This window comes from Melampsora larici-populina (genome assembly GCF_000204055.1).
Source record: "Melampsora larici-populina 98AG31 unplaced genomic scaffold MELLAscaffold_7, whole genome shotgun sequence".
Lineage (NCBI taxonomy): Eukaryota > Fungi > Basidiomycota > Pucciniomycetes > Pucciniales > Melampsoraceae > Melampsora > Melampsora laricis-populina.
The window spans coordinates 1,861,982-1,875,854 of record NW_006768771.1 but is presented as its reverse complement, the minus strand read 5'-3'; the positions used below and the strand labels follow the sequence as shown (position 1 = coordinate 1,875,854).

General features: G+C 42.7%; 1 protein-coding gene across 1 annotated transcript; it reads right to left on the bottom strand.

Annotated features, from left to right (window-relative positions):
* Positions 1-6,808: 6,808 nt before the first annotated feature.
* Positions 6,809-8,648, bottom strand: MELLADRAFT_95350 (uncharacterized protein; the record flags this gene model as incomplete). Its single annotated transcript, XM_007406827.1, has 7 exons — positions 6,809-6,893; positions 7,017-7,107; positions 7,221-7,868; positions 7,942-8,085; positions 8,155-8,257; positions 8,324-8,446; positions 8,580-8,648. The coding sequence occupies 7 exons, from the start codon at positions 8,646-8,648 to the stop codon at positions 6,809-6,811; spliced, it is 1,263 nt and encodes a 420-aa protein (XP_007406889.1).
* Positions 8,649-13,873: the final 5,225 nt, after the last annotated feature.

The window sequence follows — 13,873 nt, the reverse complement described above, 5'->3', positions numbered from 1 at the left end:
ATTAATAAAGAGTGTGGCCTGAATAACTGGTGTGGCCTTAACAAGAATGTTTTCGGATAGAAAGTGTGGCCTGAATTGAAACGTGTGAATATTGTGACCTGTTGTGATAAGATAGAGTGGATAGAGTGTTGTAGTCTGTGCTGAAGGCAATATAGACTCGGAGAAAAGACCTAGGAAAGAGGAGACAACAGATCCAGGAAACCATTGTATTCTTGAATTAAAAAAGAAGCAGCGTCGTGATAGAATAATGACTGATAAGACCTCACCTGTGTTTGTTCTCAATGGAAAATTAGAAAACGAAGCAGAATTTGCAAACGCTGATGGCCACATCAAAAGAGAACACGCCAGGTACGAAACAGAGTTGTTGAGGCTATACCGCGCCGGAAAGACAGGCCGTTGCGAGATGCTAGGGAACGCCTACTATCACTGGTGCGAAGAACACAACACTAGACCTAGAGGCCTAAATTTACTAGCAGGATCAGACCAAAGCGGAAGTGAAGAAGAAGACGTCGATCTAAAGAAGCATAAGAGGAAAGCAAAAGATCAAGATGAGAAAAAACCCAAGAAAGTCGGGAAAAAGATGGGACAAGCGACAGTCTTGACCCATAATCTCACGGAACTCTCACCCTTCTGGAACGCGAAAATGGAAGCGTGTTTTGGTTACATCCCATTGACGGTCTTCGACACGACCTGGCTGTTGGCAGATAAAGCTCACATGACGACACAAACTGCCCCAGCGAAACAATGCACAGACGTCATCAGATACACCGGTTTACGAGTGACAAATGAATGGCGACAGTCTTACTTACAATGGTCGGACTCCTTCAATTTATGTGTGCAGTATTGGAGAGAGCTATACGACCGAGAAGACATAGCGTTGAGACTAGAAGCACATAAGAAAATCGTGCTGAGTTTAAAGTCGAAAGTCCATCAAGCTTGGGCACCGGCATTTTGATACGATATTCTACATCGGACTAATGTGTGGAGCCACCTGATGCCTAACGGACTACTTTCCGACGTCGGCACAAAGAACAAGGAACTGTGGGAGCAAGCGTTAGCAGACTCGAAAGCCAACAACAACAACATCTACCCAGACAACCCGTACGTGATAGGAGGTGCAATGGAACATGTATGCCCATGGACAGGGAAGTATCACGTCGGTTGGGATCTAGCAGCCGCAAACCCAGACGCCCAAATCCAGGCGGTAACAGGAGGAAGGCTGGTATCACATCTAGCGAGCTCAAACAATCATTCGAGCACAAACTTTGCCGGAAGTAGCTTTAACAGTGGGAGAGGCAGAGGAAGAGGAAATTTCACTCAACAACCATGGAGAGGATCGAGTAGAGGTTCAGGAAATTTTGGGAATGGTTTTGGTGGTAATTTTGGAGGAAGTTTTGGAGGAAGCTATGGAGGAGGTTATGGAGGAGGATTCGGAAGAGGCAGGGGATCAAACGGGACAGGAGACCGTCCTAAAATAGGACCAGGGAGTTTTGATAAAAGTTTGGGAGCAAAAGCAAGCACGAGCAGTACCGCACAGAAGTGAGTTAGAAGACACAGTTGTTCTAAAAAAGTCCTCGATATTGTTGTTTTTTCTTTTCTTTTCTTTTGCATCCGATCCATCCATGCGTTTCAAGAAACCCACCTGTCTTTCACATTGCTCCACTCATGTCTCTAGAATAAAAGCTTCCTCCCCTAACACAATTAATCATAAGAAATGAAAAAAGGCAGCGTCCAATATAAGATTGAGAGTCCTGACATACCTTTTTTGCTATCCCACCGCCTTCCTACCCCAACCCTTTCCCTTGGTTCGTGAGCAGGCAGGTTGTACATGCAGAACCTGTAATCCGTAAAGAAAAAAGACCCAAAACCGGCGAAACGGAACGTTCAAAACCCGAGACGGAACAAAAGACAGAATCGTCCCTCGGGAAACATCCAAGATGGCCAACCGAAGTTAAGTGTGAAATGATAATAGGGAGGTGGGAGGAGTTAGTTGAAAAATGTGACCTAGGAGCAGAAGGGAGAGAAGTTATAGAAGGTTTAAAACACGGTTTCACTCAAGGAATACCACAGCATACTTTACCAAATATGAGGTGGTACACACCAGACAATCACGCTTCCGCCCTAGCAGTAAGAGAGAAGATAATGAAAAACCTTCGCAATGAGAAAGCCGCCGGAAGGATATTCGGCCCATTCACAAAAGAGGAAGTATACCGAAGATGGGGTTTCTTCAGATCTAACCCGATGGGAAGCGTAGTTAACAACGACGGGACTCTACGCATGATCAACGATTTATCCTACCCAGTTATGAAACACGACTTACCATCGGTGAACTCCATGGTAGACAAACACGATTTCGATACCTCCTGGGACGACTTCGAAGCTGTGGCAAGATATTTTAGAGATAATCACGGGAAAGTGTTACTGTTAGCAATCTTCGACTGGGAAAAAGCCTATAGGCAGGCAGCGGTAATGTTGTTAGAGTGGAAGTATCTCACCATCAAAGATTTTGACGGCATGATCTGGATCGATACTCGTGTCCCTTTCGGAGGTGTTGCCGGTTGCGGAACTTTTGGTAAAATGGCAGACGTCTGGAGAAAAATTATTCAAACGCTATTAAAGGTGGACCGCATCTTCAGATGGGTAGACGACAACATGATAGTGAAAGAAGAAGGAAGTGACTTACTTTTACAAGATGTGGTAACACTGAGCGACTCAATGGGAGTTAAGACTAACGGGAAAAAGCTGCAAGATTTTGCGGACAAACAAAAATATCTCGGATTCATTTTCAATGGACGAGACAAAACCGTGAGACTCCCGGACGAGAAGCTACAAGAAAGGATAGAGTCGATAAGAGAAATGCTAGAGCCAGATAAAGTGTGGAAAAAGACAGAGGCAGAACAGCTGATAGGGAAGATAGCTCACATAGTTTACCTTTTACCTCACATGAAGGCACATATCCGAGGACTGTACAGTTGGCTTAAAGTATGGAAGAAGACCAACGCGAAAAGGAGGATCTCTAGGAAGGCAAAGCTGGACCTAGAACAATGGCTCCGAGCCCTGACAACCTTCGAGCCGCGACGAATAGTGCCAACGCCAGCTCCAGAAGACGTAGGCTGGGTCGGTGACGCAAGCACAGGTTTCGGAATAGGAGTGAGGATAGGCGAAAGATGGACGAGGTATAAACTGAAACAGCAATGGGAGAGCGGAAACCTAGAAGAAGACGAGACGTGTCGCAACATAGCGTGGGCCGAATTCGCGGCGATACGAATAGGATTGTTGATGATTGATAAACTGATGGACACGAAGGGGAGAAATTTCATTGTACTAACAGACAACACGACAGCAGAGTCAGCCATCCAAAAACGAAAGTCTAAAGACGAGGCAGTGAACAACGAACTCAAAATCATACAAGACCTACTTTTAGAGCTACAGTGCAACATCACAGGCGTAAGGGTAGAGTCGAACAATAACGAAGCCAATCCTCTGTCGAGAGGGAAATTAGGAAACCTCAAAGTACATAACCGATTAGAGCTGATACTCCCAAACAACCTAGACCAACTGTTAGAGACCGCATAATGTCAGTGATAAAAGAATCAAAAATCACACATTTTCTTCAAAACACGGAAGGGGAGATTAAATGGAAAGGAAATGAGGTACAAACTCACATGATGTCTGGCGGATGGGCGCAATCAACTTTAAGCAATTATAGTAGCGGAGTTGGAAAATTACTAAAATTTGCAGCCACAAAAGGGTACGATAGGAAAGAGGTGCTACCATTAACGAGAAAAAGATTGTACGAGTTTGTAGTATGGGCTGGGAAGAAGGCGGAAGAGGAGAAAGGGAAAGAAGATCAGCACGAGATAGAAGTAGAAACGATTAAAAAATACCTCACGGGAATAAAATGTTGGCACCTGTTTCACAACGAGGTATACCCAAGGTACGAGCCGTTAAAGTTGAAGGTGCTGTTGAAATCATCAAAAGTAGCAGAAGCTGCGTTAAGGTTGTCGGATAAAGAACAGAAGAAACCGGTCATGCTGAAGCACCTAGTACAACTGCTACAAGAACTATCGACGGAAGACAGAAGAGACCAGCTGGCATTGACAATCGCTTTAGTGGCTTTTTGGGGCATGGCTAGGTTAGGAGAATTGGTATCAGACAACAGTAAGAAACGACTACCAAAAAGAAACGACATGAGGTGGTCAGGGGATTACGGAAGCGTAACCATTGCCATTCACGAAGCGAAAACAGCAGCCCCGGGACAGATTCAATATTTGAAGTTGGTACTGCAACACTCACTTCTAGACCCAATCGGTGCAATCCAAAGATTAGTAGCAGACAACAGAACCGGCCCAAACGACCCTTTATTCTCCTATTTAGAGAAGAACGGAACTAGGAGCGTGCTAACAAAACGGAAGCTGATGGGGATATTTAGAAGAGTTTGGAGTAAACATAACGGAGGCGAAAAGCTATCAGGCCACTCCTTTAGAGTAGGAGGTGCAACAATAAGATGGAACGATAAGAGGCCATTGAAAGAGATAATGGCAATCGGCCGTTGGGAATCTAAAGCGTATGAGCTGTACTTACGGAAATATACACAGCAAGAAAAGAAGGAGACAAAAGAGTGGTGGAAAAAATTAGATATGTACGAAAACTATAAGAAACTGAACGAGGAAAGAAGTAAAGAGAAAGAAGAAGAAGAGAGAGAAACAAGGAGAAGGAAAGAAAGAGAGAACAACCGAGAGCGGAAGGGGAAAGAGACAGGAATGGAAAAGAAAGAGAGGAAACGAGCAGGAAATTGATGGGAAGTCAAGGTGAGCAGAAAACGTTCATCCCAAATGAATGATCTGTCGAGTACTGAAGTTTAAAATGTCCCCAATAGGAAACTTTAAAATAAAGTTAAATTGAATTGGGGAAAGATCGACAATTGAATTTTCAAATACAAGCGGATAATCAAGTTTGTGATATAAAAAGTAGTTGATAACGGGGTTTGAGGGGGAAGATGATCTAAGAAGGAGTGAAAGCGTATGTAATACAATTGATACAATACAAAAGACTAGACAGAGGAGCCTCAGAGCCGATGTCGTAGAAAGGTTTTCGCCGAGGCTCAGGACGACATCGTCCTGAGAGCGGAGGAGAAAACCTTTCTGACAGGCACTCCACGGCCTCCGGCCCCCCCCACAACCGAGCTAGAACTTTATCAAGATAAAGATATAGCTTAGTAGCGATTGCCTGAAAGAGAGGAATGAGATAAAAGAATCTCGATAAAAACAAAAGCAAACAAAAAAGAACAAAGTTTATATGAAGATAAAAGAAGTAAGAATAGATATAGGCAAAGAAAGATAAAAGCCAAAAGACCACATAAACAACCCGTCTCGGGAAGTGTACGAGATGGACTTTCTCATGTGATAGAACTGCCAATTCTCTAATGTCTAGTGTGCTGTTGATGAAAGGCTTCTGAATGAGGATGTCCTAGCAAGTTTTGAAACCGTGTCCAACAATTGACAATAATGAAGACAAGTTCTAGCACAATTGACCTTCATATCACATACTGGGCAAAGATGATGACTAATTTTCATCGCGTATTACTTGGTATGGATAACAAACAAACTTATTAGGGAGAAAATAAAGTGAGAGTTGCGGAAAGAAACACACTAGAGACCTAAGACAGGAGAGAAATGGCAAAACACCATTTTCGAACATAGCATAAGATGTCGTCAATCAAGACCTGGAGCTCAACGGCTGTTCCATCCAAAGATGAGGAAGCAAAGGGTTGGAGAAATAGTAGTATCAAGGATATAAATATCTTGCCTTTTAATGGAAACTAAAGCTCCAAAACGGATGGATCATTCCTTTCATACAAAAATAATAAACACGTAGCACATCCTGATAAGAGAGACAAGAAACTGGAAAGGATGACATGAAACATACCACTGATTCATTCACAGAACTATAAGTATGTCAATAAATCAGCTTGAAAGAGAAACCTAAAGCTTTGAAGCAGATGGTGTTTGAAGTTTCAGGCGAGCCGCCTGCGGCGTCCCTCCCGTATAGACCTAGGATTGACATACACAGTGTGCCAATACTAAGCTAACTCCACCCAGAATGGAAGAAGTAGATAAAGCCAACCATGAATGATCACATAATGAAACAAAAATCTTACAATAGAATCGAAAATATTCAAATACATGATCTGGGCCCGGGTATCTCACAATGTTTTGATCATATGCGATTTCGACAAATATATTGAGGTCATATTCTTCCAGTTTCATTGCGCTAGAAGACGACATGCCCAATGATCGGTTTCATTCTTCTTTATCAAAAACTCAAAGCTAGTCACCAACCATAGCTTGGGAGTTGTGCGAAACAATCGTATGAAGTGATACCGCTGTCAACTTTGGCGGATGACAAGATGAGTCCCTCTAAAGAGTAAAGTTGAGATTCCTCCAAGTCATACCGAGCTCTTTTAACAAGATATCAGAGTGAAAAAAATCGACTGTCTCTTTTGATCACAGGAGTCGGCAGTTTCTTCCAAAAATCGCAGCTTGAGTTCAAGGACTCGTGACAAGAGCTCGACAACGAGACAGGGATCCCTTGAAGCTGCTATGAAGCTAGTACCACAACCGAAAAGAGATGCAGAATCGATTTGATTGCGATTCAAATGACCATCATATTCTATATACAGTGGTATAACTCTGAGTAACGTAGTGGAGATATGAGGACTACAACATTGGTGCGTGTATGAAAAGATGGAAATATTACATTGCTCTCAGGCGTGCGTGTTCTACTTTGTGGCTTTCGCGCCTCAAAATTAGAGAACCTTGCAGCCAAGACCACATCCACTGCCTTCACCGCCCGATTGACCATCCGGTTGGTCACCCCCTGATTCAGCTCTGCTGATCAAAAAGTAAGAAAAGGGACAAGTGGTAGATTACATCAGTTCCAAGCGTTAGGGAATGAAAGAAGCTTTGGATCCGGTTCTCATCGAAGCTGAACCCAGACATGATGAATTTGCTTACCCGGAAGTGGTACCCGGTCTTTGGGCCATGCCGATTTGAACATTCTTTTGATCAAAAACTACATAAACACATTTCAAGAAGATGTCTCCCACTGGTTAAACGTTACGTCCGTGTTGAATTAGCATGTAGAAGGATAAATACCAAGTTAGTATGCAGCTCTGAAATAATCTTAAGGTCAGCCAATAAGGGGGCTCTTCGACTTACGGATATCGAATGGGTTGCTTCCGCGGGATTGTATACCTCCGAAGACCATGCCTTTCTCAGGAGCTCCATAGGCCAAGTCTTTTCCATAGATGGTATACATCTTGTCTCCAACAGCAAGTTGAATGTCTGGTACCTTTGCTCCAACAGGATAAACATACCCACCCTGATTATTGTCAAGCTTTGCGCCAGGAATCGCCTTGTAGAGGGCTGTCACTACGTCATCTGAGACGAGTGCAAGAGTAGTACCGGTGTCGGCAATGGCCGAGTTGGACTTGAGTTCCACAGTCTGATCCCCGATAATTGCTTTTTCAGACGGGAACGCCCAAAAACCTTGTGAATTATCGATAGGAGTATACTCGATCTTCTCCTCTTCTACACCAGCTTCCTTTGCAAGTACAGTTCCAAATGAGTAAAAGCCTTTTCCGTCTTTGTCGTGGCGAAGACAGCATGTAAAGACCCCTTTCTCGGTGATGTTATTCTCCATCAAGTTTTGCATGGGCGTCTTTTGTCGAGGCTTGGCCGTGTTGATCTTGGGCCAGGCAAGACCGAGAAGGCCGTCAGATCCTTGACTGTTAAGGAAAGAGGACGAAAGCCGGGTTGCCACCTCCACGCCTTGCTTTGCGCATGTGAGGTCACCTATCTTGACATCTGTTGAAGCATGACGAGCAAACACGATGAGGAATGATGATCGTCCCTACAGACGAAGACTCGAAATCCTCACCATCTTGGTAAACAACACCACTAGCTGAGGATCCATCCCCGTAGGAGATACGCCAGGAGCTCCCTTCAATCTTTTTGGAAGTGCTAGATTTGGCTGGGTCATAGACGTTGTGGCCCGATGCGGTGGGCTGCGCGGCCTTCAAGTCTATGATGAAACATGAATCGAGGATTAGTCTTGGTCGCCTTTGCTGTAATATATGTGATAGAGACTTACCACTGGACCAAACCCACATGTCTGAGGATCCCGTGTCAAAGTCTAACATCACCTGGACACCCGGTGTACCGATTGTCACAGGAACGACATATTCAAGATCGTTCTGAGAAGCGAGAAGTCTATCAAATTCTGTGATTCGTTCTCTTCCTCGAAAAAAAATGTCACTGACCTGTAAGCTTTCCGCAGGTACTTGATGCTTTGTTCCGTCCTCCTTGATGGCCAAGACTAAGCCCTTGGTTGCAACGAAGGTCTTGGTTTCAAAATTGTACCTTCGGGCGGCTTTCGCGTAGGCCTAAAGATTGGGAGTGAGAAAGTGGGAGTTGTCTTCAGCTCTCCACAAATACTTTATGAACTGGTGGAGCATCAACAGCGAGGTGTGGCAAGGGGTCATAAAACAAATTTGCAGCCAAATAATGACTACTTACAGCAGCGCCAGTAGCAAGACCGGCGGCCCTCGTGGAGTTGAGCACAGTGTTGACGACGGTGTGACTCATATTGAAGAAATATGTGTGAGAGTTTAATTTTTTTATTAATGTTGAGATCAAAAAAGTTTGACTTGAAGTAAGATGCTATGGGTAGGAATTGCAGTTGATTTGACTGATGATTGTTCTCTTTCCGTGTCATTTTGTTCTTATATTTATATTGTCACAAAACAACCCAGAGTGAAAGGACAGGAGGATTACTCTCAAGGAGCGAGTTGCTTGGCTAGCTGGAATGCCTGCAAGTGTATCCACCAACTTTCCACCCTCATACCTTGATCGATCGTCAAGCGGAGGGGCGCCTACGGACTATTGCACTACATAACCTGATCCAGCACTTTTGCGCTGGTGGATCTCAAAAACGGGGAGGTTGATACGATGATCGATTCTAAGTTGAATATATGAAGGCCAGTTTACTCCAGCTAAGACTCGAAGTACAGGCGAACATTAGGGAAAGTCGTGTGTGGGCTTGACACAACGATTGAGTAAGCTAAGCCTAAGAAAGCTTGTCAACCTCTTTGTTTTGGACGTTGATCATCAGTAGGAGTTTTATTTGAAATCAGGCTTCCCGTTCATGACAATCCGATCAAGGCTGAGCATCATAACGAGCGTTATCCCGTAGATTAATAAAACGCCAGTGTCATCTTTTAATATTCACAATCATACCCCTACTATTTCAAGCATCTTCGAGGACCTCCTGATCAGTCTATCCTAATTCAAGCAACCAAATTTGGCACATAGAACTCATCATATCATCAAGTATGATGTACTGTTGGGCAGCACCGTTTCTAAAAACCCTTTAAGCACGAAGCTTCAAGGTGACCGCTCCTATTGGCATATTGCCCAAAATGAAAGGGTCAAAAACCCACAAGATTTCACGATTTTCTGATTGGGAAATCAGATCTTTCGTTTGTTAATGACCCCTGAGTATACTGGCTAGGAGGTGTCACAGTCTGTGTATGTATGCACATCAACATACATCAAATTGAAATTTTCCCAAAGTTTTTCATTCGAGAAGATGGGTCCTTTTGGCACTTGATGTTCAAAGTCAGACCAACCAAAGCGAGCGCTTTTGCGGAACAAAGAACGAGGTGCAGCTTCTTGATCCCGAACGGCCTTGTCGGTCAGTGATTGTGATCGATTTCTTTCATGCTGCTCAACGTGGCAGGATAAGCGAAATATTGAGAGAGAAGAGTGGCAGTCCGACAAAGAAACTGAGAACAACAGCAAAATTTTCTGGACTGTGAGCAGCAACCAAGGCACGACTTGGTGCCGGGTCGTCCTCTGACCCGCTCCGATAACGGGACAGAGACCATGGCCGGGTCGGCCGGGTCACGGCCCGCTCACATGGTAGGGGAGCAAATGTTGGTGCAAAGGGTCTCAAACTTCACCAAAAGCATCTTAATTTCTTAAGTTACATGTGTGAGGTATGGGATTGAGCAAGTGCGGGAATTTGGAGCCCGGCTTTTTGCTGCCAAATTTGTAGCCCAAAGCTCAAAATTTGAAGCCGGCTACAAAAAAATCTGGCAATGGGGACCGCCATTGCACCAAAAAATTGGGGCTCAGTCACCAAATTTGGCAATAGCCCCGATTTGGAGCCCACCACCGTGGATGCTCTAATAACTCCAGAAAGGGATAGAAAAGAAAAAAATGAAAGAAAGAAATAAAGTCACCATATAACACCTTATTCCAAGTCTTCATGAGATATACCAGAGCTTCAAAGGTATCTGATTTGAGACTGTGGTGATGTTTAGTGAGAACACATCCTCCAGCTGAGAAGGCCTGTTTGGAAGGTGTGCTGCAGGCTGTAACTGAGAGGAATATATGAGACAACTTTGATATCAACAGATATTTCTTTGCATGTTTATTCCAATAAACTAGAGGGTCACAATCACATGGCTCTTGGGGTTTGGCAAGGTAAGCAAGAAGTTCTGTATCTGATGACCACTTTTTAGGTCTTGATATGAACTATCAAGGTCCATCTCCATCAGGCTTGGTGATTGGATCCACATTGGGGGTATCATCAACTTCCTCACTGTTGTGAATGAATTGGCCAGCTTCTTTCAAAAAGATGTCTTACCAATCCGCTTGATCCACAATGCCTGCCTGTAGACGAGTGTTGTATGAAAGCTCTTGATCCTTGCTGGAAGGGTCCAGTAGATGTGGGCAAAGATAGACTGATTTGAGAATGGCTTTGTTGAAATACTCAGCAAGCTTTTCCTTCAAATTGGATAATTCACAACAAAGTTAAAGCCTAGGAGAAACATCCTAATTAGCATAGATTGATTAGAATGCAAAAGATGGTGAATGCAATATAACTTACCTTGTCAAGTAGAAACTTGAGCCACTCATATACAGGTAAGACAGCATCAAGGCTTGTGTAAGTTGACTGAGGAAGCATATTGGTGGCTTTTTCAAAGGGTTCAAGGAATTGAATAAGGTGGGTGGTCAATTCCCACTTGGCAGGAGTGAAGACTTGACCATTTGTGAGTCCTTTGAACATTTCAAATCAATGACATTCTTATGTCCCAGAGCTGTCTTGAGGGTGTTGAGATCAGAGTTCCATTGAGTTTTGATATTTTGGATAAGCCCAAGACAGCAACCAAGTTTGAATGTAACAAGCTTTTCAAACAATTTTCTTGTGGTTTGGTGTCTTCATGATTGCTGTGATGAAGCTCATGCAACAACTAAGGGCCTCTGGAGCATTAATTTGATCAGATGAATCATCTTCAAGGATATAAGATATGTTGACAGAAGTAGTAGTTCTGCCTGATTTCTTTTAAAATACAGCCAACCCAGCCAAAGCAATACATCTAAGTAAGTTTGTATCTTTTTGGAAATCTTTGATTTCATTTGCTATATCTTATGCCATTGCTCCATTGGTTCATGCATTTCCGGTGGTGAGACAACAAATTTTCTGATTGATGTTGGTCTTTAGAAGACACTCAATAAAGTATTTTGCAAGGTTGACATCCATATTTTCTCCTTCAATCTCCTGCATAGGTAAGATACCTTTTGCATTTTGAATTTTGTGTTGATCCAGTGAGTGGTCATTCCAAGTATTGGAGCATTATTTGATGATGACCACTTTTCATAGGTGATATTGATAGCAAAAGATTTATCCAATACATCCTTGAGAAGGGTACAACACACACAAAATTGAGTTTTAACACTCTCCATCACACCATCCAAACCAGGAAAGAAGTGATTTCTGGATTGCAGACCTTGAGGAGATCTTTGAATTCTTCACAATCAACAATGGTGGTTGGTATTTTTCAGTTGGCAATCAATTTGACAAGTTGATATGTCAGAGAATCACAACACAGCTTGGGAATCTGAAAGATGCAACAAGATAAAGGAGATGAAAAATTAAAAGATTGAATGACAAAGGAAGGGAAAATAAACAAGTATCACAATCATCCAATGTAGCAAGATATGTTCAAAGGTTTTGTACACACAAATTACCTTTTGAATGGTTTATTATTCAATCATGCCTTGAACACTTTCAGCCTTGAATTATTTCCTAATCCACAAATTTTGATTCTTGGAATTTTGACTGTGGTTGATGTGCTTGTAGATTTCACAAGCTGGGTACCAGAAGAGTTGGATTGTGATTACTCTTCAGAATCTGACTCTGAGACAATGATTGGGGTGGAAGGGGAAGCTGGAGATTGGCAAGGGCGTTGTTTTGGTGGCATCCTTTGTAATTTTATTGAATGAATGATGAACAAGTGCAACTTCAATGTGGTGGGAATCTGAAAATGTATGCAGGTTTTTTTTTGGGTTTTCAAGCACGTTCATGGTTGGGAAAGGGTCTGAGCACCTTGGATAGTAGCTTTCTGTAGAAGGCATGATGGAGGTAGGTGTTGTCCACTTTTACAAGGAATAGTGACAAGATTAGCGTGATGAAAACTCCTCTACCATCTGGTGATGTAGAAAACATAATCAAAATAATTTGACCACCAGGGCAACCTAGACCAGTCCTTCAAATTTTTTAATTGAGGCTGAGCCAGTCAGGGTTCCCTATCTTGATAAGGACCAGTTTTCCATATGTATTAATAGATATTATTTGTAGTTGATAAATAGGACACAAGACAGACGAAGGGTTGTCTCTTCCCCTTCATCTGTTATCCACTTTACATTTATGTCATTCATGTTTTTCCTGTAATTCATTGATAGAATTTGCATTTACAATAAAACATCTTAGCTACTGTCACAATTAAATACACTCAATTTATTGTATAAGATAACTTTTATTCTCTGATTTATCAAATATTGATTTTTCAAAAAACCTCCCTCCCTCCCTACAGATGTGAGAGAGCATAAAAGAAGTATGCATTCAACATATGAGATACCAAAACTGGGGTTATTATTATAAAACCTCAACCACAAGTAGATACATTCAGATGGTTTGAATCTGTCAGCTTTGGGATTTAACTACATAGTGTTTTCTGTGAACCTAGAGTCATTGTAAGCTGTCAGCAAATGCTTCAAAGCATTTCATACATCCTATCAAGAATGACTCTCCCATTTCCGTTTGAACTCTCAAATAAAAGAGTTTGAGAAATGGGGGTTTTAGATTAATTTACTGATTTGAGATTCACCACTTACAATACCACCCCCGCACCACAAATATGGGTTACTGGTACCCTGACAAGGGGAATGGGATCTCTTTGTGGTAGGAAATGTCTGAGAAGCTTTTTCTTGGCTCAATAGGGGTCATCAATGATGAATGACCCCATTTTCTTGATTCCCAACAAGCAACCACTGACTCTCTTCCTCAAGATAGGAATGGAATGAGAATAAGAATAAGCAGGCTTTGATATTGTTTGAACAGGGGCTTATATTCAGTCACTTTTGAATTGAATTAGATTTCAATTGCAGCTTGGGTCATCAACAAGCAGTGTCCGCCCAAACCCTAATGTTGCACACAATGTGACTGGTGTGCCATGGGTTAGGTTGTGGGTGTGGATCTGACAGAGAGAGGCACTTCCAGGCGCCGAATCCTTTCTCTGGGATGTGCCCAAATAGCAGGGGGTGTGTGGGTGTGCCTCTTAAGCAGAAAAACAGGAAAAGCAAGAAAAAATCTTCTTGGAAACAGCAATCAAGGCTGTGATGAAGCTCAAACACAAATGGGGGCATGAGAAAAGCTGTTTCAAGTCAGGATAACCACATTTTTGAGATAACATTCAAAGAAAACTTTCTATTTAAGACTTATTTTAAGGGTCCCGTGACTCAGG